At 53.7% G+C, this 25232-nt stretch overlaps 1 protein-coding gene across 4 annotated transcripts; it reads left to right on the top strand.

Moving 5' to 3' along the window:
• The first annotated feature begins 90 nt into the window (after positions 1 to 90).
• On the top strand, positions 91 to 25088 carry CPT1C (carnitine palmitoyltransferase 1C). Of its 4 annotated transcripts, none has more exons than XM_039466954.2 (19): positions 91 to 340; positions 1100 to 1254; positions 5524 to 5663; positions 8532 to 8703; positions 8965 to 9066; positions 9179 to 9316; positions 14357 to 14434; positions 14664 to 14771; positions 14870 to 14954; positions 15864 to 16059; positions 16187 to 16369; positions 17768 to 17873; positions 19139 to 19255; positions 21298 to 21462; positions 21697 to 21831; positions 23114 to 23266; positions 24011 to 24124; positions 24251 to 24343; positions 24775 to 25088. In XM_039466954.2, exons 2-19 carry the CDS (start codon positions 1114 to 1116, stop codon positions 24958 to 24960), a joined length of 2412 nt encoding a protein of 803 aa, XP_039322888.1. In that variant the 5' UTR covers positions 91 to 340; positions 1100 to 1113; the 3' UTR covers positions 24961 to 25088. The 4 variants fall into 4 exon arrangements, with proteins under 4 accessions (XP_039322888.1, XP_074242165.1, XP_039322890.2 ...); XM_074386064.1 differs by having other exon boundaries at positions 259 to 340; positions 8532 to 8766; positions 21697 to 21801; XM_039466956.2 differs by having other exon boundaries at positions 259 to 340; positions 8532 to 8766.
• The last annotated feature ends 144 nt before the right edge of the window (positions 25089 to 25232 follow it).

Raw genomic sequence — 25232 nt, 5'->3', positions numbered from 1 at the left:
CCGGGTAAAAGGAGACGGAGGGCTGGGGATCGAACGGACAGAGGGGATTGGACGCCGTGATCGAAGGGGGCGGGGATAGAACGCGGGGATTGGAAGGAGGCGGGGATAAAACCCGGGACCCGAATACCCGGCTAGGGACACGCGAGACAGGAATCGGGGTTTCTGGGTGACGATGATCTAGGGGTGTGCAGGAATCCAAAGGCCTCTCGACCCGGACTCCTTACACCGTGATTGGACACATGCAAGCGGGAGATTTGGGGCCGGCACTCAAAATCGGGGGGCGGGGGTGGACTCTGGTTTGGTCCCCAGGATCCGACCGGCGGACTCCTGATTCAACGTGGTAAGTGCTGGACCCCAGGGGCCCGGGCTCCTGCCGCGGTTGGAGGCCTGCGTCTAGGGTTGCGCGTGCAAGCCTCTCCATCACCTGTCCTCGACGCTCGCCTCCGCTCACCGCCTCAGCATCCCAGGCTGCGAGGCATGCGCAGTGGGTGCTTCCTTCCCCAGCCCCTCCAGCCCGGGCGGGGGAGGGGACGCTGGGCCACCCCAGAGCGGATGGATTTATAGTCACCACCCCCCTCGCCTTGGCGTGACAAGCGGAAATGGGGTGGACACCGTCAATGTCTAACAGGAGTTTGTTTCTTATGGGTCTAAAACTAATGTTTTTTTTAAGACCCTGCACGGGTTTCCCTCCTCCAACCCCGCCCTCCGAATCTCGAGAGTCCTGTACGGGGAGGGGGAGGGCAATGCCCCCGCACCACGTTCCTGGCAGAGCAGGTAAAGGAGGAGTTAACGCGAGCTGTCCCTCTAGCCTCTCCACGCGTTCACAGAGGTCCCCAATTGACGTCCTTCCCGCAAAGCCTCTGGGTCTACAAACCAGAACCCTCAAAACCCCTCAGGTGCTTAGAGAAGGATGAGCTAGGTTACGTAGTCCTGGGTCGGCGCGCCAGGAGGCGGCTGGAGGCGAGGGATCCCGGGTCTGAGGGAGGAGGGGCTGGGGTCTGGACTCCCGGGTCTGAGGGAGGAGGGGCTGGGGCTTGGACTCCCGGGTCTCAGGGAGGAGGGGCTGGGGGCCTGAAGAATGGCTCTGCCGGACTCCCAGGGCTCCAGCGTAAAATGGCAGAAGCGCACCAGGCCGTGGGTTTCCGACCCTCGCTGACCTCGGATGGGGCCGAAGTGGAACTCAGTGCCCCTGTGCTGCAGGAGATATACCTCTCTGGCCTGCGCTCCTGGAAAAGGCATCTGTCACGTTTCTGGGTGAGGAATGCTGCTGGTTGGTTTCCTTCCGGGGATCCAGGTTTCTGCTTCCGGGATGTCTGAGGCTCACTTCCGGCATTTCAGTTGGTCTATTTCTGGGAGCCTATCACACCTTTAGCGGAATTTTTATGTCTGATCCCAGAACCCCTTTAGCTGTTTCTCCGTGGTTCACTTCCGGGCTCCACACCGACTGAGAACCTCTTCACTTTTTGCAGTCGGCTCACTGATGCCTCCTCCTCCAGGTTCAAACGATTCTCCTGCCTCAGCCTCCGAGTAGCAGCTGGGACTACCCACCATCATGCCCGGCTAATTTTTGTATTTTTGTAGAGACAGTGTTTCAGCCTGTTGGCCAGGCTGGTCTTGAACTCCTAACCTCAAGTGATCCGCTTGTCTCGGCCTCCCAAAGTGCTGGAATTACAGGCCACCGTGCCCAGCTTCTTTTTGTTTTTATTTATTTCTTTTTGTTTGTTTGTTTGTTTGTTTTTGAGACGGAGTTTCGCTCTTGTTACCCAGGCTGGAGTGCAATGGCGCGATCTCGGCTCACCGCAACCTCCACCTCCTGGGTTCAGGCAATTCTCCTGCCTCAGCCTCCTGAGTAGCTGGGATTACAGGCACACGCCACCATGCCCAGCTAATTTTTTGTATTTTTAGTAGAGACGGGGTTTCACCATGTTGACCAGGATGGTCTCGGTCTCTTGACCTCATGATCCACCCGCCTCGGCCTCCCAAAGTGCTGCGATTACAGGCTTGAGCCACCGCGCCCGGCCCTATTTATTTCTTTATTTGAGACAGGGTGTTGCTCTGTCTCCCAGGCCGCAGTGCTGTGGGGCAATCATGGTTCACTGCAGCCTTGGCCTCATGGGCTTAAGCAATCCATCCATCTTGGCTTCCCAAATAGCTGGGACTACAATCACGCACCGATATACCCAGCTAATTTTTTTTTGAAATGGGGGTCTCGATTTGTTGCCAGGCTGGAGTACAGTGGTGCAATCTCGGCTCACTGCAACTTCTGCCTCCCAGGTTCAAACAATTCTCCTGCCTCAGCCTCCCGAGTAGCTGTGACTATAGACGTGCTCCACCATGCCCAGCTAATTTTTTTGTATATTTTAGTAGAGACGGGGTTTCACCATGCAAGCCAGGATGGTCTGGATCTCCTGAACTCGTGATTCACCCACCTTGACCTTCCAAAGTGCTGGGATTACAGGCGTGAGCAACCGTGCCCGGCCAATTTTTTTTTTTTTTTTTTTTTTTTTTTTGAGACGGAGTTTCACTCTTGTTACCCAGGCTGGAGTGCAATGGCGTGATCTCGGCTCACTGCAACCTCCGCCTTCTGGATTCAGGCAATTCTCCTGCCTCAGCCTCTTGAGTAGCTGGGATTACAGGCACATGCCACCATGCCCAGCTAATTTTTTTGTATTTTTAGTAGAGACGGGGTTTCATCATGTTGACCAGGATGGTCTCGATCTCTTGACCTCGTGATCCACCCGCCTCGGCCTCCCAAAGTGCTGGGATTACAGGCGTGAGCCACCGCGCCCGGCTTTTTTTTTTTTTTTGAGACGGAGTTTCGCTCTTGTTACCCAGGCTGGAGTGCAATGGCGCGATCTCGGCTCACCGCAACCTCCGCCTCCTGGGTTCAAGCAATTCTCCTGCCTCAGCCTCCTGAGTAGCTGGGACTACAGGCACGTGCCACCATGCCCAGCTAACTTTTTGTATTTTTAGTAGAGACGGGGTTTCACCATGTTGACCAGGATGGTCTCGATCTCTCGACCTCGTGATCCACCCGCCTCGGCCTCCCAAAGTGCTGGTCTGGAACCTATGGGCTCAAGTAATCCTCCTGCCTTAGCCTCCTGATTTGGTGGGATTATAGGCATTAGCCACCATGCTTGGCTTTACCCCGTCTTAAACATGTTCTCTGTGTGCCTTGAACCCCAGCGGTTTTTTTTTTTTTTGTTTGTTTGTTTTTTTGAGACAGAGTCTCACTCTGTCACCCAGGCTGAAGTGCAGTGGTGCAATCTCAGCTCACTGCAACCTCCACCTCCCGTTTCAAGCGATTCTTCTGCCTCAGCCTCCTGAGTAGCTGGGATTATAGGTGCTCACCACCATGTCTGGCTAATTTTTGTATTTTTAATAGAAATAGGGTTTGAGCATGTTGGCCAGGCTGGTCTTGAACTCCTGACATTAGGTGATCTGCCGCCTCAGCCTCCTGAAGTGCTGGGATTACAGGCATGGGCTACCGTACCTGGCTGAACCAAAGTGTTTTCATCTTAGTACTTACTTCACATGGTTTGGGGAAGATTTAAAGAGTTAATCCTTGTAAATGGCACCTGGAACATAGTAAGTGCTCATTAAATGTTGGTCATCTCTCTCTCTCAGGCTTCCAAAGGAGTGTAGTTAGTAACCCTGTGCTCTTGTTCATTCCTCATTCATTCCACGACCTGGTACTTCTAGAAGCCCTTACTTAGCTCCAGCCCCTACTCTGAACAGAGGTCATTTTTTTTTTTTTTTTTTTTTTTCAGTTGAGACAGGATCTTACTTTGTTACCCAGGCTGGAGTGTAGTGTCGCCATTGCAGCTCACTTTATCCTTTAACTCCTGGGCTGAAGCGATCCTCCTGCTTCAGCCTTCTGAGTAGCCGGGACTACAGGTGTGTGCCACTGCTCCTGGCTAATTTTTTTTTTTTTTTTTTTTTTTGAGACGGAGTTTCGCTCTTGTTACCCAGGGTGGAGTGCAATGGCGCGATCTTGGCTCACCGCAACGTCCGCCCCTTGGGTTCAGGCAATTCTCCTGCCTCAGCCTCCTGAGTAGCTGGGATTACAGGCACGCACCACCATGCCCAGACAATTTTTTGTATTTTTTAGTAGAGACAGGGTTTCACCATGTTGACCAGGATGGTCTCGATCTCTTGACCTCGTGATCCACCCGCCTCGGCCTCCCAAAGTGCTGGGATTACAGGCTTGAGCCACCACGCCCGGCCTAATTTTTTTTTTTTTTTTTTTTTTTTAAGACAGAGTCTTGGTCTGTCACCCAGGCTGGAGAGCAGTAGCATGATCTCGAATCACTGCAACCTCTGCCTCCCAGGCTCAAGTCATTCTTGTGCCTCAGCCTCCTGAGTAGCTGGGATTACAGGTGCCCGCCACCATGCCCAGCTAATTTTTTTTTTTTTTTTTTTTTTTTTGAGACGGAGTCTCACTCTGTCACCAAGCTGGAGTGCAGTGGCATGATCTTGGCTCACTGCAACCTCCACCTCCTGCATTCAAGTGATGCTCCTGCCTCAGCCTCCTGAGTAGCTCAAACTACATGGTGGATGTCACCATGCCCAGCTAAATTTTGTATTTTTAGTAGAGACAGAGGCCAGGATGGTCTCGTTCTCTTGACCTCATGATCCGCCTGCCTCAGCCTCCCAAAGTGCTGAGATTACAGGTGTGAGCCAGTGTGCCCTGCCAAATTTTTGTATTTTTAGTAGATATGGATTTCACCATATTGATCAGGCTGGTCTTAACTCTTGGCCTCAGTGATCTGCCCCCTTGGCCTCCCAAAGTGCTGGGATTACAGGTGTCAGCCCACACTGCTCTTGAACTGCTGCGCTCAAGCGTCCTCCTCCTTGACCTCCCAAAGTTCTGAGTTTACAGGAGTGAGCCACCAGGCCCGGCCTGTTCTGCCTTTGACAATCTCCCCTTCGAGGTCCTGCCTGAGAATATCCTTCTCCAGGGAGCCCTCCCTGATGCCTTTGAACTGTAACTTGCCAGCTCACAGCTCCCCCTACAGCAATTAATACTTACTGGCCAGGTGCAGGGGCTCATGCCTGTAATCCCAGCACTTTGGGAGGCCGAGGCATGCAGATCACCTGAGGTCAGGATTTCGAGACCAGCCTGACCAACATGCAGAAACCCCGTCTCTATTACAGATACAAAATTAGCTGGGTCAGGTGGTGCGTGCCTGTAATCCCAGCTCCTCGGGAGGCTGAGGCAGGAGAATCGCTTGAACCCGGGAGGTGGAGGTTGCAGTGAGCCGAGATCATGCCACTGCACTCCAGCCTGGGCGACACGAACAAAACTCCACCTCAAAATAAGTAAATAAATAAATAACCTTACTTCATTCCAGACTGACCTCCCTGAGGGCAGGGCCTGGGTCTCCCTGTTCCCCACTGGATCTTGAGCCTCCAGCTCAGGGCTCAGCGCACACTGGGTGCTCAACGGTGTCTGAGGATGGCACAGAACAGGTGCTCAGAGGAGAGGGCAGGTGATTGAATGGATGCCCTTTCCTCCCACAGAATGACTTTCTCACCGGTGTGTTCCCTGCCAGCCCCCTCAGCTGGCTTTTCCTCTTCAGTGCTATCCAGCTTGCCTGGTTCCTCCAGCTGGATCCTTCCTTGGGACTGATGGAGAAGATCAAAGAGTTGCTGCCGGACTGGTAAGGTTCCCCTAACTTCAGCCCAGTAGCCCCTAATCATTCTCCCTCCCCCCAATAAGTTTCTCTGTCATTGGGTACCTGCTAATGAAAAATAACCTCTGAGACTTATTTTGGGTCAGATTAATAAAGGTATAGCATGAAGAAAAAGGAGGTGAGGCCAGGTGCAGTGGCTCACGCCTGTAATCCCAGCACTTTGTGGGGCCAAGGTGGGCGGATCACTTGAAGTCAGGAGTTTGAGACCAGCCTGGCCAACATGGTGGAAACTTGACTCTACTAAAAATACAAAAATTAGCTGGGCATGATGGTGCATGCCTGTAATCCCAGCTACTCAGCGATGAGGCAGGAGAATCGCTTGAACCCAGGAGGCAGAGGTTGCAGGGAGCCCAGATGGCACCCCTACACTTCAGCTTGGGAGACAGAGCACAACACTGTCTCAAAAAAAAAAAAAAAAAAAAATTGTGAGCTTTGCTGGGTGCAGTGGCTCAAGCCCATAATTCCAGCACTTTGGGAGGCCAAGTTGGGAGGATCTCTTGAGCCCAGGAGTTTGAGACCAACCTGAGCAATGTGGTGAAATCTCATCTCTACTAAAGATACAAAAAGTTAGCTGGGTGTGGTCGCTCTCTCACCTGTGGTCCCAGCTACCCAGGAGGCTGAGGTGGGAGAATCACCTGAGCCCGGGAGGTCAAGGCTGCAGTGAGCTGAGATTGAGCCACTGCACTCCAGCCTGGGCAACCTCTGTGTCAAGAAAAAAGTAAAAAGGCTGGGGGCGGTGGCTCACCCCTGTAATCCCAGCACTTTGGGAGGCCAGGGCGGGTGGATCACCTGAGGTCAGGAGTTTGAGACCAACCTGGACAACATGGTGAAACCCCGTCTCTACTAAAAATGCAAAAATTAGCGGGACTGTGGTGGTACGCCCCTGCAGTCCGAGCTACTTGGGAGGCTGAGGCAGGAGAATCACTTGAATCCAGGAGGCAGAGGTTGCAGTGAGATGAGATCTCGCCACTGCAGTGCAGCCTGGGTGACAGAGGAAGACTCTGTCTCAAAAAAAAAAAAAAAAAAAAAGTTGGCCGGGCGCGGTGGCTCATGCCTGTAATCCCAGCACTTTGGGAGGCTGAGGCGGGTGGATCACGAGGTCAAGAGATCGAGACCATCTTGGTCAACAAGGTGAAACCCCGCCTCTACTAAAAATACAAAAATTAGCCGGGCGTGGTGGTGCATGCCTGTAGTCCCAGCTACTCGGGAGGCTGAGGCAGGAGAATTGCTTGAACCCAGGAGGCGGAGGTTGCGGTGAGCCAAGATCGCGCCATTGCACTCCAGCCTGGGTAACAACAGCGAAACTCTGTCTCAAAAAAAAAAAAAAAAAAAAAAAGTATGAGCTTTGCCCATCTCTAGTTATGTAGTCTTAAGCAGGAGACCTCACCATTCTTGATTGTCATGGCCTTCATCTGTAAGTGGGAGTATGAATAATTGCTTCTTAGAGTGCTGGAAGAATTCATCAAAATCATGCCTGAGAGAGTCAGTGGAGTGCAGGAGTTACCCATGGGAGTGGCTGCATTATTTGTATTGTGTTACTTTTTTTTTTTTTTCTTTTTTTTTTTTCTTTTTTTTTTTTGAGACGGAGTTTCGCTCTTGTTACCCAGGCTGAAGTGCAATGGCGCGATCTCGGCTCACCGCAACCTCTGCCTCCTGGGTTCAGGCAATTCTCCTGCCTCAGCCTCCTGAGTAGCTGGGATTACAGGCACGCACCACCATGCCCAGCTAATTTTTTGTATTTTTAGTAGAGACGGGGTTTCACCAAGTTGACCAGGATGGTCTCGATCTCTTGACCTCGTGATCCACCCGCCTCGGCCTCCCAAAGTGCTGGGATTACAGGCTTGAGCCACCGCGCCCGGCCTTGTATTGTGTTACTTTTATCTTCAGGAAGGATTTGAAAACCAGGTGCTGGCGTGTGCCTGTAATCCCAGCTACTCAGGAGGCTGAGGCAGGAGAATTGCCTGAACCCAGGAGGCGGAGGTTGCGGTGAGCCGAGATCGCGCCATTGCACCCCAGCCTGGGTAACAAGAGCGAAACTCCGTCTCAAAAAAAATAAAAATAAAAATAAATAAATAAATACTTAAAATTAATCTTAAAAAAAAAAAAAAAGAAAACCAGGTGCTGGTGAAATGTCAGATCTAGTTTTTGGATGGGTCCTCCTATGGAGGAAGAGCCAGATTTTGTGCAGATGTCCCCATAGAACAGGCCCAGGATCAGATGTAGACATTTCCAAGAGGGAGGCCGGGCATCGTGGCTCACACTTGTAATCCCAGCACTTCGGAAGACTGAGGCAGGAGGCTTGAGCTCAAAAGTTCGAGACCAGCCTGGGCAACATAGTGAAACGCCATCTCTCCAAAAAAAAAAAAAAAAAAAAAAGCCTGGGCACAGTGGCTCATGCCTGTAATCCCAGCACTTTGGGAGGCCTAGGCAGGCGGATCACAACGTCAGGAGTTTGAGACCAGCCCGGCCAAGATGATGAAACCCCGTCTCTACTAAAAATACAAAAATTAGCTGGGCGTGGTGGCCGGCACCTGTACTCCTAGCTATTTGGGAGGCTTAAGCAGGAGAATCGCTTGAACCCGGGAGACGGAGGTTGCAGTGAGCTGAGATCAAGCCATTGCACTCCAGCCTCCATGGAAAGTGACTTTGGAAGCTTGGTGCTGCCACAATGGGAGGGGCCTGGAGGGGGTGATAGAACTCCTACTTTACAGATGACAAAAATGGGCTTCTCCATCTGACAGCCAAAAGACCAGGGCAGGGGCTGGAGGGGGCTGGAACAGAGGGAGTTTCTGAGGCCAGGAGACCCAGGCCCAGCCTCTCTTTCTCTCCCCGCAGGGGTGGGCAGCACCACGGGCTCCGGGGGGTCCTGGCAGCCGCCCTGTTTGCCTCGTGTTTGTGGGGAGCCCTGATCTTCACGCTGCACGTGGCGCTGAGGCTGCTTCTGTCCTACCACGGCTGGCTTCTTGAGCCCCATGGAGCCATGTCCTCTCCCACCAAGACCTGGCTGGTATGGGAGGGGCACAGCCCTGCTCCGGCTCTCCTGGGACCCGCTTCTCTGCCCCCTCTCTCTGTGGGTATCTCTCCCCTTCTCTCTGGGTCTCTGTCCCCTGTTTCTGGGTCTCTGTCCCCTTTTCTATCGGGGTCGCTGATGCTCCGTCTCAGTCTCTGTGTCCTTCTGTTTGGGTTTCTGTCCCACTGTCGACCCCGCCCCCCTCAACTCCCTGGCCCCCGGTGAGGGGTTAATGACCCCGTGACTCCTCTTCCCCAGGCCCTGGTCCGCATCTTCTCCGGCCGCCACCCGATGCTCTTCAGTTACCAGCGCTCCCTGCCGCGCCAGCCAGTGCCCTCCGTGCAGGACACTGTGCGCAAGGTGGGCGGGGCGCGGTCTGCGCGTGTGTGGGCGTGGCCTGCGCGTGGGTGGGCGGGCCGCGGCCTGCGCGCGTGGGTGGGCGGGGCGTGACCTGCGCTCTTCTGCCCTCCAGTACCTGGAGTCGGTCCGGCCCGTCCTCTCCGACGAGGACTTCGACTGGACCGCGGTCCTGGCGCAGGAGTTCCTGAGGCTGCAGGCGTCGTTGCTGCAGTGGTACCTGCGGCTCAAGTCCTGGTGGGCGTCCAACTATGTGAGTCCCGCCACCGCCACCAAGGCCCCACCTGAAAGGCCAAGGGTGTGAGGTCGCCCTGCTGAACTTGCGAGGTCTGCGCCCCACAACGCGCCCGCAACCCACGCGCCCACTGCCGCAATTGGAGGATGGCCCCGGGTCCCCATCCTGGGCCTGGCCTGGGGCGAATACACCAAGCCCCCGCTCACATACATCTATACCTGAACCTCAACATTAAATATATATACGCTCATATATACATCTATTTATATATATTATATTTTATTAATAAATACATATGCTCATAATATATATTATATAAATTTACATTTATATATGTTTGTATATATATATTAATTTTTTTTTTTTTGGAGACAGAGTCTCCCTCTGTTGCCCAGGCTAGAGTGCAATGGCGCAATCTCGGCTCAATGCAGCCTTTGCCTCCCGGGTTCAAGCGATTCTCCTGCCTCAGCCTCCCAAACAGCTGGGACTACAGGCATGTGCCACCACACCTGGTTAATTTTTTGTATTTTTGGTAGAGATGGGGTTTCGCCATGTTGGCCAGGCTGGTCTCGAACTCCTGACGTCACATGATCTGCCTGCCTCAGCCTCCCAAAGTGCTAGGATTACAGGTGTGAGCCACCGCGCCTAGCCTATATGTATATATTTTTTTTTTTTTTTTTTTTTTTTTGAGACGGAGTTTCACTCTTGTTACCCAGGCTGGAGTGCAATGGCGCGATCTCGGCTCACTGCAACCTCCGCCTCCTGGGTTCAGGCAATTCTCCTGCCTCAGCCTCCTGAGTAGCTGGGATTATAGGCACGTGCCACCATGCCCAGCTAATTTTTTGTATTTTTAGTAGAGACAGGGTTTCACCATGTTGACCAGGTTGGTCTCGATCTCTCGACCTTGTGATCCACCCGCCTCGGCCTCCCAAAGTGCTGGGATTACAGGCTTGAGCCACCGCGCCCGGCTTATATGTATATTTTTTGAGACACAGTCTTACTCTGTCACCCAGGCTTGAGTGCAGTGGTTCGATCTTGGCTCACTGCAGCCTTTGCCTCCCCAGTTCAAGCGATTCTCCTGCCTCAGCCTCCAGAGCAGCTGGGACTATAAGCACGCACCACCACAGCCGGTTAATTTTTTTGTATTTTTGGTAGAGACAGGGTTTCACCATGTTGGCCAGGCTGGTCTCAAACTCCTGACCTCGTGATTCGCCTGTCTCAGCCTCCCAAAGTGGTGAGATTACAGGCGTGAGCCACCACACCCAGCCATATATATTTGACATTGAGGTTTAGGGTAAAGATGCTCCAATTTTCTGAGCTCCACCCCAGATCTTCCAAAGTTTGAACCAGAATTCAGGAGCTAGGCCTGGCGAGGTGGCTCATGCCTGTAATCCCAGCATTTTGGGAGGCCGAGGCGGGCAGATCACATGAGGTCGGGAGTTCGAGACCAGCCTGGGCAACATGGTGAAACCCCCTCTCTACCAAAAATATAAAAATTAGCCGGGTGTGCTGACATGCGGCTGTAATCCTATCTACTTAAGAGGTAGAGAATCGCTTAAACCTGGGAGGTGGAGGTTGCAGTGAGCCAAGATCATGCCACTACAGCCTGGACGACAGAGTGAGACTCAAAACAAAGAAAAAAAGAACAAAGTAGTTGAAGAGTGAAAAGTGGTGGGAGAGGCCTGAACTCCAGACTGAGGATCCTGGACTCTATCCTGGGCGTACTAGGGAGGCATGGGCGGGTTTGGAGCTGGCAAGGGGCAGGGTCAGCTCTGGTGTCAGGGAAAGAGGGTGGAAGGCTGGAGAGGAAGCTACCGTGAGACCTACCATTGTAGGTGTGAGACCCTGGGCTTGGATGAGAAAACCTGTGTTGAGAATGAGAAGGGCAGGGAAGAGGGTGTGCAGTAGAGCCCCAGCGGGCAACAACATGGCAAGGTCAGGGGGTCAAACCTGAGGAAGGGGACGAAATGTCTGGAGAATAGAAAGGAATGTGGGCTTTGCTTTTCTAGTTAAATTTTTTTTTTTCTGCACACTTTTGGACAAGATTCTGTTTACACACACACACACACACACACACACACACACAAACGTTTCTTCCCTTCTTTCCCTCCCTCCCTCTCCCTCCCTTCCTTCCTTTCTCCCTCATTCCTTCCATGCCTCCTTCCCTTTCTTCCTTTCTTTTGCTTCCTTCTGGCCGGGCGCGGTGGCTCAAGCCTGTAATCCCAGCACTTTGGGAGGCCGAGGCGGGTGGATCACGAGGTCGAGAGATCGAGACCAACCATGGTCAACAAGGTGAAACCCCGTCTCTACTAAAAATACAAAAAATTAGCTGGGCGTGGTGGCGCGTGCCTGTAATCCCAGCTACTCAGGAGGCTGAGGCAGGAGAATTGCCTGAACCCAGGAGGCGGAGGTTGCGGTGAGCCGAGATCGCGCCATTGCACTCCAGCCTGGGTAACAAGAGCGAAACTCCGTCTCAAAAAAAAAAAAAGAATTGTTTCTCAAAAAAAAAAAAAAAAAAAAAAAAAAGAATTGTTTCTTTTGCTTCCTTCTTTCCTTTCTTCCATTTCCTTTCTTTTTCTTTCTTTCCCTCTCTCCCTTCCTCCCCTCCCTCCCTCCCTCCCTCTCTCTCTTTTCTCCCTCTCTCTTTCTCTCTGTTTCTTTCTTGCCTTCTTCCTTCTTGGAAGGGGTCTCACTCTGTCACCCAGGCTAGAGGGCAGTGGCGTGATCATGGCTCACTGCAACCTTGACCTCCCAGGCTGAAGCTGTCCTCCCACCTCGGCCTCCCGAGTAGCTGGGACTATAGGCATGTGCCACCAAGCCCAGCTAATCTTTAAGCTTTTTTGTAGAGATGGGTTCTTACTATGTTGCCCAGGCTGGTCTCAAACTCCTGGGTTCAAGCTATCCTCCCACCTCAGCCTCCCAAAATGCTGGGGTAACAAGCATGAGCCACTGCGCCTGGCCTGTATATTTTATTGTACCTCCAGGCCAACTGCCAGTAATAACACACATCATTATTTTATGTACAAGAAAAAACAACCCTACAAGGCCAGCTAAAGTCTTATCACAGTGCTTTCAGTTGTTTTTTTCATTGTTTGAATGTTACTATGATATTGGCAAGGTAAGAAATTTCATGTATATATACATATATATTATTTCACATATTTATTGTTTTGTAAATTTTGCATTTATGTTCTGTTTATTTTTCTTTCTTTCTTGTTTTTTTGTTTTTTTTGAGACAGAGTTTCGCTCTTGTTACCCAGGCTGGAGTGCAATGGCGCGATCTCGGCTCACCGCAACCTCCGCCTCCTGGGTTCAGGCAATTCTCCTGCCTCAGCCTCCTGAGCGGCTGGGATTACAGGCATGTGCCACCATGCCCAGCTAATTTTTTGTATTTTTAGTAGAGACAGGGTTTCACCACGTTGGCCAGGATGGTCTCGATCTCTTGACCTCGTGATCCACCTGCCTCGGCCTCCCAAAGTGCTGGGATTACAGGCGTGAGCCACCGCACCCGGCCTATTTTTCTTTCTTTCTTTCTTTCTTTCTCTCTTTCTCTCTTTCTCTCTCTCTCTCTTTTTTTTCTTTCTTTCTTTCTTTCTTTTTTTTTTTTTTTTTTGAGACAGAGTTTCGCTCTTGTTACCCAGGCTGGAGTGCAATGGCACAATCTCGGCTCACCGCAACCTCCGCCTCCTGGGTTCAAGCAATTCTCTTGCCTCAGCCTCCTGAGTAGCTGGGACTACACGCATGCACCACCATGCCCGGCTAATTTTTATATTTTTAGTAGAGACGGGGTTTCACCTTGCTGACCAAGATGGTCTCGATCTCTTGACCTCGTGATCCACCCGCCTCGGCCTCCCAAAGTGCTGGGATTATAGGTGTGAGCCACCGCGCCCGGCCCCACTTTCTTTCTTTCTTTCCTTTCTTTTTCTTTTTTTTTTTTTGAGACGGAGTTTCGCTCTTGTTACCCAGGCTGGAGTGCAATGGCGCGATCTCGGCTCACCACAACCTCTGCCTCCTGGGTTCAGGCAATTCTCCTGCCTCAGCCTCCGGAGTAGGTGGGATTACAGGCACGTGCCACCATGCCCAGCTAATTTTTTGCATCTTTAGTAGAGACGGGGTTTCACCATGTTGACCAGGATGGTCTCGATCTCTTGAGCTCGTGATCCACCCGCCTCGGCCTCCCAAAGTGCTGGGATTACAGGCTTGAGCCACCGCGCCCAGCCTTCTTTCTTTCTTTCTTTCTTTTCTTTCTTTCTTTCTTTTTCTTTCTTTCTTTCTTTCTGGCAGAGTTTCACTCTTGTTGCCCAGGTGGGAGTGCAGTGGTGCGATCTCAGCTCACTGCACCCTCCACTTCCCAGGTTCAAGCGATTCTCCTGCCTCAGCCTCCTAAGTAGCTGGAATTACAGGTGCCCACCACCACACCCAGCTAATTTTTGTACTTTTAGTAATAACGGGGTTTTACCATGTTGGCCAGGCTGGTCTCCAACTCCTGACCTCAGGTGATCTGCCTGCCTCAGCCTCCCAAAGTGCTGGGATTACAGGTGTGAGCCACTCTTGTCGCCCAGGCTGGAATGCAATGATGCAATCTCAGGTCACTGCAACCTCCACCTCCCAGGTTCAAGTGATTCTCCTGCCTCGGCCTCCCAAGTAGCTGGGATTACAGGCACACACCACCACACCTGGCTAATTATTATATTTTTAGTAGAGACACGGTTTCATCATGTTGGTCAGGCTGGTCTTGAACTCCTAACTTCAGGTGTTCAGCCCATCTCAGCCTCCCAAAGTGCTGGGATTACAGGCGTGAGCCACCACGCCTGGTTGTACCTTGTTCTCTCCAACAGCTGTGTGATATTCCACTGCCGGAGTGTAGCAGGGTTTAGCTAACTGAACCCCCAGGGCGGGATTTCTAGGTGATTGCTAGTTACTGACTATGATATGGCTGGCTTCTTTGGCTCTATCCTCCCTGCCTGACACAGGACCATCTGGGGGCTTCCCTGTCCTGTTGTCCCTCCCCCAGCAAGGCCCCAGTCCCCTCACTGTGTCTCTCTACCCTGCTCCCAGGTCAGTGACTGGTGGGAGGAATTTGTGTACCTGCGTTCCCGAAATCCGCTGATGGTGAACAGCAACTATTACATGATGGTGAGAAGGGGAGGGGTTCTGGAGCAAGCTGAGGTTCCTAGGCCCCGGGTCTGGGGTTGGGGTACCTGGGTGGAATGCAACGTTCATGCTCAGTGACCTGGATCTGCACGCACAGGCTGGGATTCATCATTCCGCCCTGTTTTGGGGTCAGGACCTGTGTGTGGGTCAGTGGCCCCATTGGGGCAAACCTGACCACGGGCGTTTTGCCGTCCCCTCTGCTGGTCCCTAGGACTTCCTGTATGTCACGCCCACGCCTCTGCAGGCAGCTCGCGCTGGAAACGCCATCCATGCCCTCCTCCTGTACCGCCACCGCCTGAACCGCCAGGAGATCCCCCCGGTAAGAGGGGCCCAGTGGGCTGGGGTGGAGCTGTGGTCCTGTGGCCTTGGGGCCACGTGGGTCCTGGAAGGCAGCTCACAGCCCACGGTTTCCTGCAGACTTTGCTGATGGGAATGCGTCCCTTATGCTCTGCCCAGTATGAGAAGATCTTCAACACCACGCGGATTCCAGGGGTCCAAAAAGGTGAGACTCTTCCCATCCCCACTAATGGATGGAGAACAATATCGTGGCTAAGAGCATGCTTTCTGGAGTCCACCTGCCTGAGTTAGGGTCCATTACTTCTTCCTATGTGACCTTCTGCGTGTTATTACCCTCTCTGAGCCTCAGCTTTCACTAAAGCAGGATAATAATGGTACCTAGGAGTGGGCACAGTGACTCACACCTATAATCCCAGCACTTTGGTCGGGGGGCAAAGAGGAGGATTGTTGAGGGCAGGAGTTCAAGACCAGCCGAGGGCAATGTAATGAGATCCAGTCTATAATAAAATTTAAGAGTTAGTCAGGCATGGTGGTATGTACCTGACGGTCCAGCTACTCAGGATCCTGAAGTGGAAGGGTCACCTGAGCCCGGGAGGGTGCGGCTGCAGTGAGCCGAGACCATGCCACTGCACTCCAGCCTGGATGCAGAGTGAGACTCTGTCTCCAAAAAATAAGTAAATAAACGTCCCAGGGTGCTGATGATTACTAGCGTGCTTTGAACAGTCGACAGCACCTAAGAAGTATGTAATAAATGATTGTTATTTGGTGGCTCAAATAACCTGTAATCCCAGCACTTTGGGAGGCTGAGGCAGGCCATCATGAGGTTAGGAGTTTGCGACCAGCTTGGCCAACATGCTGAAACCCCATCTCTACTAAAAATACAAAAAGTAGACAGATGTGGTGGTGGCGCGTGCCTGTAATCCCAGCTACTCATGAGGCTGAGAAAGGAGAATCGCTTGAACCTGGGAGGCGGAGGCTGCAGTGAGCCGAGATTGCGCCACTGCACTCCAGCCTGGGCAACAGAGCGAGACCCTGTCTCAAAAAAAAAAAAAAAGTCATTATACTTCTGTGGCTGGCCTTCCTGCCCCTACGCTTCTGCCAACACCACCCCTAGACTACATCCGCCACCTCCACGACAGCCAACACGTGGCTGTCTTCCACCGAGGCCGATTCTTCCGTGTGGGGACCCACTCCCGAAACAGCCTGCTTTCCCCGAGGGCCCTGGAGCAGCAGTTTCAGCGAATCCTGGATGATCCGTCACCAGCCTGCCCCCACGAGGAACATCTGGCCTCTCTGACTGCTGCTCCCAGGTAGGGGTCAGGGGTCAGGGGTCAGGGGCTCTCAGAGGTCACCAGTGTCCTGCGGCTGTGGAAGGGCAGGGGTGGGGCCGGGTGGCTGCTGGATAGGGTGGACTCAGGCACATTTCGGGCCCTCCAGAGACACGTGGGCCCAGGTGCGGACGTCCCTGAAGACCCAGGCAGCCGAGGCCCTGGAGGTGGTGGAAGGGGCCGCTTTCTTTGTGTCGCTGGACGCTGAGCCCGCGGGGCTCACCAGGGAGGACCCGGCGGCGTCGTTGGATGCCTATGCCCATGCCCTGCTGGCTGGCCGGGGCCATGACCGGTAAGTCAGTCGTGGGATGGGGCCCCCCAGATGTGGCACCCCAGAATCCAGTATGAGACCTAGGACCCCTGATGCAGCCTGACCTGGGAACCCACACCTGCAGAGAGCTGAGGACCCCAGACCCAATGCTTTGGAACCTGGAGACCTCTGACTTGGGGAACCGCTGGATCTGGGATGCACAACCTGTAACCCAGACACAGTGACCCCCAAATCTGAGACTGCCAAAACCCTGAGCTGGACCCTCAGACCCAGAGAACTCCTCAATCTGGGACCCCAGGTTCAGAACCCACACTTAGCATCTCAGACCCAGGGACCCCAGAGCTGAGGACCACCAAACCCAGGACTCCTAGGCCCTGGGACCCCAGACTTGGCGACCTCAGCCTCAGAACTTGAACCATTCCATCCTCAGGCCTTAATGCAGGTACCCCAACCCATGGCCCTAGACCCTGACTTCCAGACCTAGAGATTCTCAGGCCTGGCAGGCACTGAATTCCTAGGCCCAGGGGAGACCCATTGACTTCCCAACACCCCCAAAAGCCTTGAAACTTCCTCAGCAAGTTCCCTAAAAATCTCCAAACTCTAGACTGGGTGTGGTGGCTCACGCCTGTAATCCCAACACATTGGGAGGCTGAGGGGGCAGATCACCTGAGGTAAGCAGTTCAAGACCGACCTGACCAATATGGTGAAACCTTGTCTCTACTAAAAATACCAAAATTAGGCTGGGCAAGGTGGCTCATGCCTATAATCCTTGAGAGGCCAAGGTGGGAAGATCACAAGGTCTGGAGTTCAAGACCAGCCTGGCCAGTATGGTGAAACCTGGTCTCTACTAAAAATATAACTAGCCAGGTGTGGCGGTGGGTGCCTGTAGTTCCAGCTATTCAGGAGGGTGAGGCAGGAGAGTCGCTTGAACCCAGGAGGTAGAGGTTGCAGTGAGCCGAGATCATGCCATTGCACTCCAGCCTGGACAACAGAGCAAGACTCCACCTCAAAAAAGCAAAAATTAGCTGGGCATGGTGGTGTGTGCCTGTGATCCCAGCTACTTGGGAGACTGAGGCAGGAGAATCACTTGAACCCTCAGCTACTCGGGAGGCAGAGGTTACAGTAAGCAGAGATGTCGCCACTGCACTCCAGCCTGGGCGACAAGAGTGAAACTCCATCTCAAAAAAAAAAAAAAAAAAAAAATCTCCAAACTCTAAATCCCAGACATGTCTTGGAGACCTCTAGAGCCACTGCTGGGGACCCCCAATAGAGACCCCCAGTGGTGTGGAGATCCCCACACCAGCACCCGATGTCTCCCCACATCTCCCCACCTAGAAAACCCCCTCAAGTCCCTCAGAAAGCACCCCAAGTTCCCCCTGCCCTGCTCTCTCCGTGACCCCTCTGAACTCTCCCCGACAGCTGGTTTGACAAATCCTTCACCCTAATCGTCTTCTCCAATGGGAAGCTGGGGCTCAGCGTGGAGCACTCCTGGGCCGACTGCCCCATCTCAGGACACATGTGGGAGGTAGGACAGCCAGCACTCCCTGGTTCTGGGGACCCCTTCCCTGTCTCTGAAGACTGCCCTCTGCAGGGCCTTAGGGTCAAAAACAAAAACAAAAACAAAAACTGAGGTTCAGGGAGAGGCAGAGGCTGGCCCAGGGTCACCAGCAAAGAACAGGGTCTAGGATGAGGATTTCCCTTTGATGAGCTGGTAAATGGAGCTCAGAGAAAGGAAGTGATTTTCCCAGAGTCACACAGCGAGGAGTTACAGAGCAGGAAGATGACTCCAGGCTGGGCACAGGGGCTCATGCCTGTAATCCCAACACTTTGGGAGGCCAGGGTGGGCAGATCGCAAGGTCAGGAGTTCAAGACCAGCCTGGCCGACATGGTGAAACCCCGTCTCCACTAAAAATACAAAAAAAAAAAAAAAAATTAGCTAGGCGTGGTAGCAGGCGCCTGTAATCCCAACTACTCCGGAAGCTGAGTCAGGAGAGTCACTTGAACCTGGGAAGCAGAGGTTGCAGTGAGCCGAGACCACACCATTGCACTCCAGCCAAGAAGGCTCTGTTTCTTTTTGTTATTATTATTATTAATTTTTTTTCTGAGACAGTCACACTCTTGCCCAGGCTGCAGTGCGATGGCTTGATCTCAGCTCACTGCAATCTCCGCCTTTGGGTTCAAGCAATTCTCCTGCCTCAGCCTCCCGAGTAGCTGGGACTACAGGCATGCGCCACCACACCCAGCTGAATTTTTTTTTTTTTAATTTTATTTTTGAGAGACAGGGTTTCACCATGTTGGCCAGGCTGGTTTTGAACTCCTGACCTCAAGTGATCCTCCCACCTTGGCCTCCCAAAGTGCTAGGATTACATGCGTGAACCACCAGCCCAGCCTGAGACGCTGTTTCAAAAAAAAAAAGCAAAACTAGCCAGGCATGGTGGTGCATGCCTGTGGTCCCAGCTACTCAGAGGCTGAGGGAGGAGGATGGCTTGAACCCAGGAGTTTGAGGCTGCAGTGAGTTATAATTTCACCACTGCACACCAGCCTGGATGACAGAGCAAGATCCTGTCAAAAAAAGAAGTACAGGGACAGTAGACACCAGTTGAGTATTGGTGACAATCCTGTTCTTGATGAACATGAACCTCACTGAGGCCCCATCTGTGAACATCAGAGGTTTCTGTTTCTCAGCGACTGCCCCCTATCCACAAAAGGGACATATGACAAGAGGTCCTGGGTTAGATGGCCTCAGTCCCCAGGGCGGAAGGGACTCTGACGGCCTCTGTTTGCCCACAGTTCACTCTGGCTACAGAATGCTTTCAGCTGGGCTACTCAGCAGACGGCCACTGCAAGGGACACCCGGACCCTACACTACCCCAGCCCCAGCGGCTGCAATGGGACCTTCCAGACCAGGTGAGGCTGGGTTTCTGGCCTTTCCTCCAAGTCCCAAGATTCCTAGTGTTGACTCCAAACGCATCCCCACCCCCAACCTGAAAATCAAACCCATTCCTACCCACAACCTGAAACCCACACTTCCCCCACCGTCCACATCAGGCCAGATGCATCCACAACCTCTAACCCCAACCCTAACCTCATCCGCAGCCCAAACTCCAACCCTCCTCCCACTACCAATCCCATCCTCAGCTCCAGCCCCATCTCTACCCTCTTCAGACTCAAAACCACCACTGTCCAACCCCAGCACCAACCCCCTCCACTTTCCTTCTAAATTCATCTCCATGGCCAATCCCATCCCAACACCACCACCACACCTCAACTGAATCCCACATTCATCCTAACTCCATCCCATACCCAACCCCAACCCCAACCCCGTACCCAACCCCAACCCCAAACCCAACCCCGTACCCAACCCCAACCCCATACCCAACCCCGTACCCAACCCCAACCCCATACCCAACCCCAACCCCAACCCCAACCCCATACCCAACCCCAACCCCAACCCTAACCCCATACCCAACCCTAGCCCCATACCCAACCCCAACCCTAACCCCATACCCAACCCCGTACCCAACCCCAACCCTAACCCCATACCCAACCCCATGTCCAACCCCAACCCTAACCCCATACCCAACCCCAACCCTAACCCCATACCCATCTCCAACTCCATACCCAACCACAACCCCAACCATAACCCCATACCCAACTCCAACCCTGTACCCAACCATAACCCTGTACCGAACCCCATACCCAACCCTAACCCCATACCCAACCCTAACCCCATACCCAACCCCAACCCTAACCCCATACCCAACCTCGTACCCAACCCCAACCCTAACCCTAACCCCATACCCAACCCCATGTCCAACCCCAACCCTAACCCCATACCCAACCCCAACCCTAACCCCATACCCATCTCCAACTCCGTACCCAACCACAACCCCAACCATAACCCCATACCCAACTCCAACCCTGTACCCAACCACAACCCTGTACCGAACCCCATACCCAACCCTAACCGCATACCCAACTCTAACCCCGTCCTGTACTCAATCCACCTCCAACCACAACCCATGCCCAACTTCCATACCCAACCCCCTTCCCTGTTCCATTCCCAAACACTCACTCCCACCTCCATCCTCATCCCCAACCCCAGCTTCAACGGTGGCCCAACCGTATTCTTGTAATCCTGTTCCAGTCTGCACTGCCATTCCTAGCCCCATCTTTTTTTTTTTTTTTTTGAGATGGAGTCCTACTCTGTTGCCCAGGCTGATGTGCAATGGTACCATCTTGGCTCACTGCAACCTCCCACTCCTGGGTTCAAGCGATTCTCTTGCCTCAGCCTTCCAAGGAGCTGGAATTACACGTGCCCACCAGCACATCTGGCTAAATTTTTGTATTTTTAGGAGAGATGGGCTTTCACCATGTTGTCTAGGCTGATCTCAAACGCCTGACCTCAGATGATCCGCCCACCTTAGCCTCCCAAAGGGTTGAGATTACAGGCGTGAGCCACATACCCGGCCTTTTTTTTCCTTTTTTCTTTTTGAGGTAGAGTTTTGCTCTTGTCACCCAGGCTGGAATACAATGGCATGATCTCCACTCACTGCAACCTCTGCCTCCTGGCTTCAAGCAATTCTCCTGCTTCAGCCCCCCGAGTAGCCAGGATTACAGTCGTCCATCACCATACCTGGTTGATTTTTTGTATTTTTAGGAGAGATGGGGTTTCACAATGTTGGTCAGGCTGGTCTCGAACTCCTGACCTCAGGTGATCCACCCGCCTCGGCTTCCCAAAGTGCTGGGATTACAGGCGTGAGCCGCGGCGCCCGGCCCCATCCCCATCTTTAATCTCATTCTTCCGTTCTCTTCTCTTCTTTGTCCCCATTTCCATATTCTGCCCCAACCCTAACTCCACGTCCACCTTCGCTTCCAGCCTCATTCCTGGCTTTCACGCTACCCCCATCTGTAACCCCAGCCACCCCTCTTCCCTCCTGCCCCGGCAGATCCACTCCTCCATCTCTGTAGCCCTGCGGGGAGCCAAGATCTTGTCTGAAAATGTCGACTGCCACGTCTTTCCATTCTCCCTGTTCGGCAAGAGCTTCATCAGACGCTGCCACCTCTCTTCAGACAGCTTCATCCAGATCGCCTTGCAGCTGGCCCACTTCCGGGTCAGTTGGGTTCCCCAAGCACAGCCCCCTCAGGATCTCGGTCCACTGGAGCCCCGCAACCTGCCCCTCCACAGTTCCTTGTGGTCATTGCCATTGTGGGTCTACCATCTTGAATTCTCTCTCCCAGCCATTCTTGGGCTGGTTGGAGGAGGCTGGAGGTCTGGACAGAGATGGGTCAAGTCTACGTGACTTCCTGAGCCCAGCTGACGGCCTCCTCTCCTCCTTGTCCCCCAGGACAGGGGTCAATTCTGCCTGACTTATGAGTCGGCCATGACGCGCTTATTCCTGGAAGGCCGGACGGAGACGGTGCGGTCTTGCACGAGGGAGGCCTGCAGCTTTGTGAGAGCCATGGAGGATAAAGAGAAGACAGTGGGTGTAGGCCTCACTGGAGGCTTCAGTCATTTCCGTGTTCTCACTCGTCCACTTGCAAACATTGATGGGAACTACGGAAGCCAGGCTCCGTCATGGGCATGAGGGAAAGGGATGAATCAGAACTGGCCTCTGACTTCAAAGAGCTCACTGACGGGGGGAGACAGCCAGCTTAGTGTGATAACTGCTTTCATGGTGATCTCACAGGGCACTGGGAGAGCCCCCAAGAAGGAACCCCATTTCTTTTCTTTTCTTTCTTTTTTTTTTTTTTTTTTTTTTGAGACAAAGTGTCTCTCTGTTGCCTAGGCTGGAGTGCAGTGGCGTGATCTCGGCTCACTGCAACCCCTCTGCCTCCTGGGTTCAAGAAATTCTGTTGCCTCAGCCTCCTGAGTAGCCGGGACTATGGGCATGTGCCACCATGCCTGGCTAATTTTTTGTATTTTTAGTAGAGATGGAGTTTCACCATGTTGGCCAGGATGGTCTCGATCTCCTGACTTATGATCCACCCACCTCGGCCTCCCAAAGTGTTGGGATTACAGGCATGAGCCACTGAGCCTGGCCTACCATTTCTTTTTCTTTTTTTCTTTTTTTTTGACACAGAATCTTGCTCTGTCACCCAGGCTGGAGTGCAGTGGCGTGATCTCAGCTTACTGCAAACTCCACCTCTCAGGTTCAAGCAGTTCTCCTGCCTCAGCCTCCCGAGTAGCTACGATTACAGGCACATGCCACCATGCGCAGCTAGTTTTTTCATAGAGATGGGATTTCACCATTTTGGCCAGGCTAGTCTTGAACTTCTGACCTCAGGTGATTCCCAGCCCTCACCCACCAACCCCACCTCAGCCTCCCAAAGTGCTGGGATTACAGGTGTGAGCCACAGTGCCTGGCCAGGACTACATTTCTGCAATGTAACTCTGCCCATTTAACCTCTATGTGACCTTGTGACCTTCCTTTGTGACATTTGCCATACCCTCTCTGCCCGGATCCCACCTGCCCTGCACCTCTACGCCCTCACCCCACACCTACAAGGTACTGTGGTTCTGTGGAAGGAGTTTGGGCTCTGGGGTCAGACACACCTAGGAACCCTCCTGGCTCCCCTGGCTGTGTGAACCTGGACACATGATTTCCCCTCTCTAAGCCTCAGTTCCCCATCTGTAAAATGGGGTTGATATTTCCACCTTGCAGGGATGTGGCAAGCTGGGTTGAGGCCAGGTGTGCTGCGGGCCCAGCACTAAGTCGACTTCCTGTCTTTCCATGACCTGTGACCATGACCTGGGGACCCCAGGACCCACAGTGCCTCGCCCTGTTCCGCGTGGCAGTAGACAAGCACCAGGCTCTGCTGAAGGCAGCCATGAGCGGGCAGGGAGTGGACCGTCACCTCTTCGCGCTCTACATCGTGTCCCGATTCCTCCACCTGCAGTCACCCTTCCTGACCCAGGTTGGGGCACAGGGAAAGGGTCAGAGAGGGAGTTGGGAGACCGTGGAAGAAGGGAGAGGCTTCAGGAAAGGAGGGTGATGGTGGAAAAGGACGCATCAAGGCCGGGCGCGGTGGCTCACGCCTGTAATCCCAGCACTTTGGGAGGCCGAGGTGGGTGGATCACTGGAGGTCAGGAGTTGGAGACCAGCCTGGCCAACAGGGTGAAACCCCTTGTCTACTAAACGTTCAAAACTTAGCGTGGTCACCACATTAGGTAGTGGGCGCCTGTAATCCCAGCAACTTGGGAGGCTGAAGCAGGAGAATCTCTTGAACCCAAGAGGTGGAGATTGCAGAGAGCCCAGATCACACCACAGCACTCCAGCCTGGACAGGGCAAGACTCTGTCTCCAAAAAAAAAAAAAAAAAAAGGAAGGTGATTTGAGAACGGATGCATCAGCAGAGAAGCCAGAGAGAGCTGGGCCAAGAAAGGCGGAAGGCAGAGGCAAAGGGCAGAGCGAAGGGGAGAGGGTCAGAGCAGGGGCTAGGCAGAGGGGCGTGGTCAGAGGAGGGGCGTGTCCGTGAGGAGAAGGGGAGGGACGGTTGGTGAGAATAGGGTGGGGCGGGGCCAGAGGGGCGGGGCCAGGAGGAGGGCGTGGCCGGGGAGAAGGATGCACGGATTTAGGGGTGAGAAAGGCCCGGGGAAGTGGAGCCAAGGACCAGACCTGCAGATTTCTGTCCTGTACATGTGATGGTCTCATGTCCTCAGGTCCATTCGGAGCAGTGGCAGCTGTCCACCAGCCAGATCCCTGTTCAGCAAATGCACCTGTTTGACGTCCACAACTACCCGGACTATGTTTCCTCGGGCGGTGGATTCGGGCCTGTGAGTGGAGCTGGGGGCGCGGCCCCTAGACCCTAAGGAGAGAGGGGGCTGGGGGCCGGCACACCTGCCTAGTGGGGGAGGAGGGGAGCGGAGCTGTTTTCTTCCCTCCACCCTCTCCGACTCCAGGCTGATGAGCATGGTTACGGTGTTTCTTATATCTTCATGGGGGATGACATGATAACCTTCCACATCTCCAGCAAAAAGTCAAGCACAAAAACGGTGAGACAAACGTGTGTACCCATCAACTCCCTCTTTCCTCGGGAACCCGGAGTCCAGGCCCCCAGCCTCTCCTCCCTCAGACCCAGGAGTCCAAATGCCTAGTACCTTCTCCCTCAGACCCAGAAGTCCGGGCTCCAGCTCCCCCCTCTCTCAGACCCAGGAGTCCAGGCCCCAGCTCCCTCCTCCCTCAGACCCAGGAGTCCAGGCCCCAGCCCCTCCTCCCTCAGACCCAGGAGTCCAGGCCCCAGCTCCCTCCTCCCTCAAACCCAGGAGTCCAGGCTCCAGCTCCCTCCTCCGTCAGACTCAAGAGTCCAGGCCCCAGCTCCCTCCTCCCTCAGACCCGGGAGTCCAGGCCCCCAGCCCTCTTATTTCTCAGCCTCCAGGATCCTGTGTCCCAGCTCCCCCTGGCTCTGACACCGTTCTTCTTCTAGGACTCCCACAGGCTGGGGCAGCACATTGAGGATGCCCTGTTGGATGTGGCCTCCCTGTTCCAGGCGGGGCAGCATTTTAAGCGCCGGTTCAGAGGTTCAAGGGAGGAGGACTCGAGGCGCAGGTGTGGATTTCTTTCCCGCCAGACTGGGGCCTCCAAGACATCTATGACATCCCCGGCACTCTGACTCCTTCCAGCAGGCAGCGGGCCTCCCCTCGGGAATGAGGGTGACGATGGCCACCGCTGGAATGGCACAGGACAGGGTAGCCTGTTTGGCAACCCCACATCCAGGCCAATAAAGATGTGTGAGCTGGGTGTGTGGTGTCTGCTGTGCTCGTGGGCAGGGCAGGGGTGGAAGAGGTGAGGACCAGAGTGGGGGAAGACAGATGCTCCCATCCATTCCCAGGCCCAGCCACGGATTCCCAGTGGCAGTCACAGCTGCAACCACAGCTCGCAACA

This window comes from Saimiri boliviensis, chromosome 14 (genome assembly GCF_048565385.1).
Source record: "Saimiri boliviensis isolate mSaiBol1 chromosome 14, mSaiBol1.pri, whole genome shotgun sequence".
In the NCBI taxonomy this organism is placed as follows: Eukaryota; Metazoa; Chordata; class Mammalia; order Primates; family Cebidae; genus Saimiri; species Saimiri boliviensis.
Note: the sequence above shows the minus strand (reverse complement) of the source record. Positions and strands in the feature narration are given on the sequence as shown.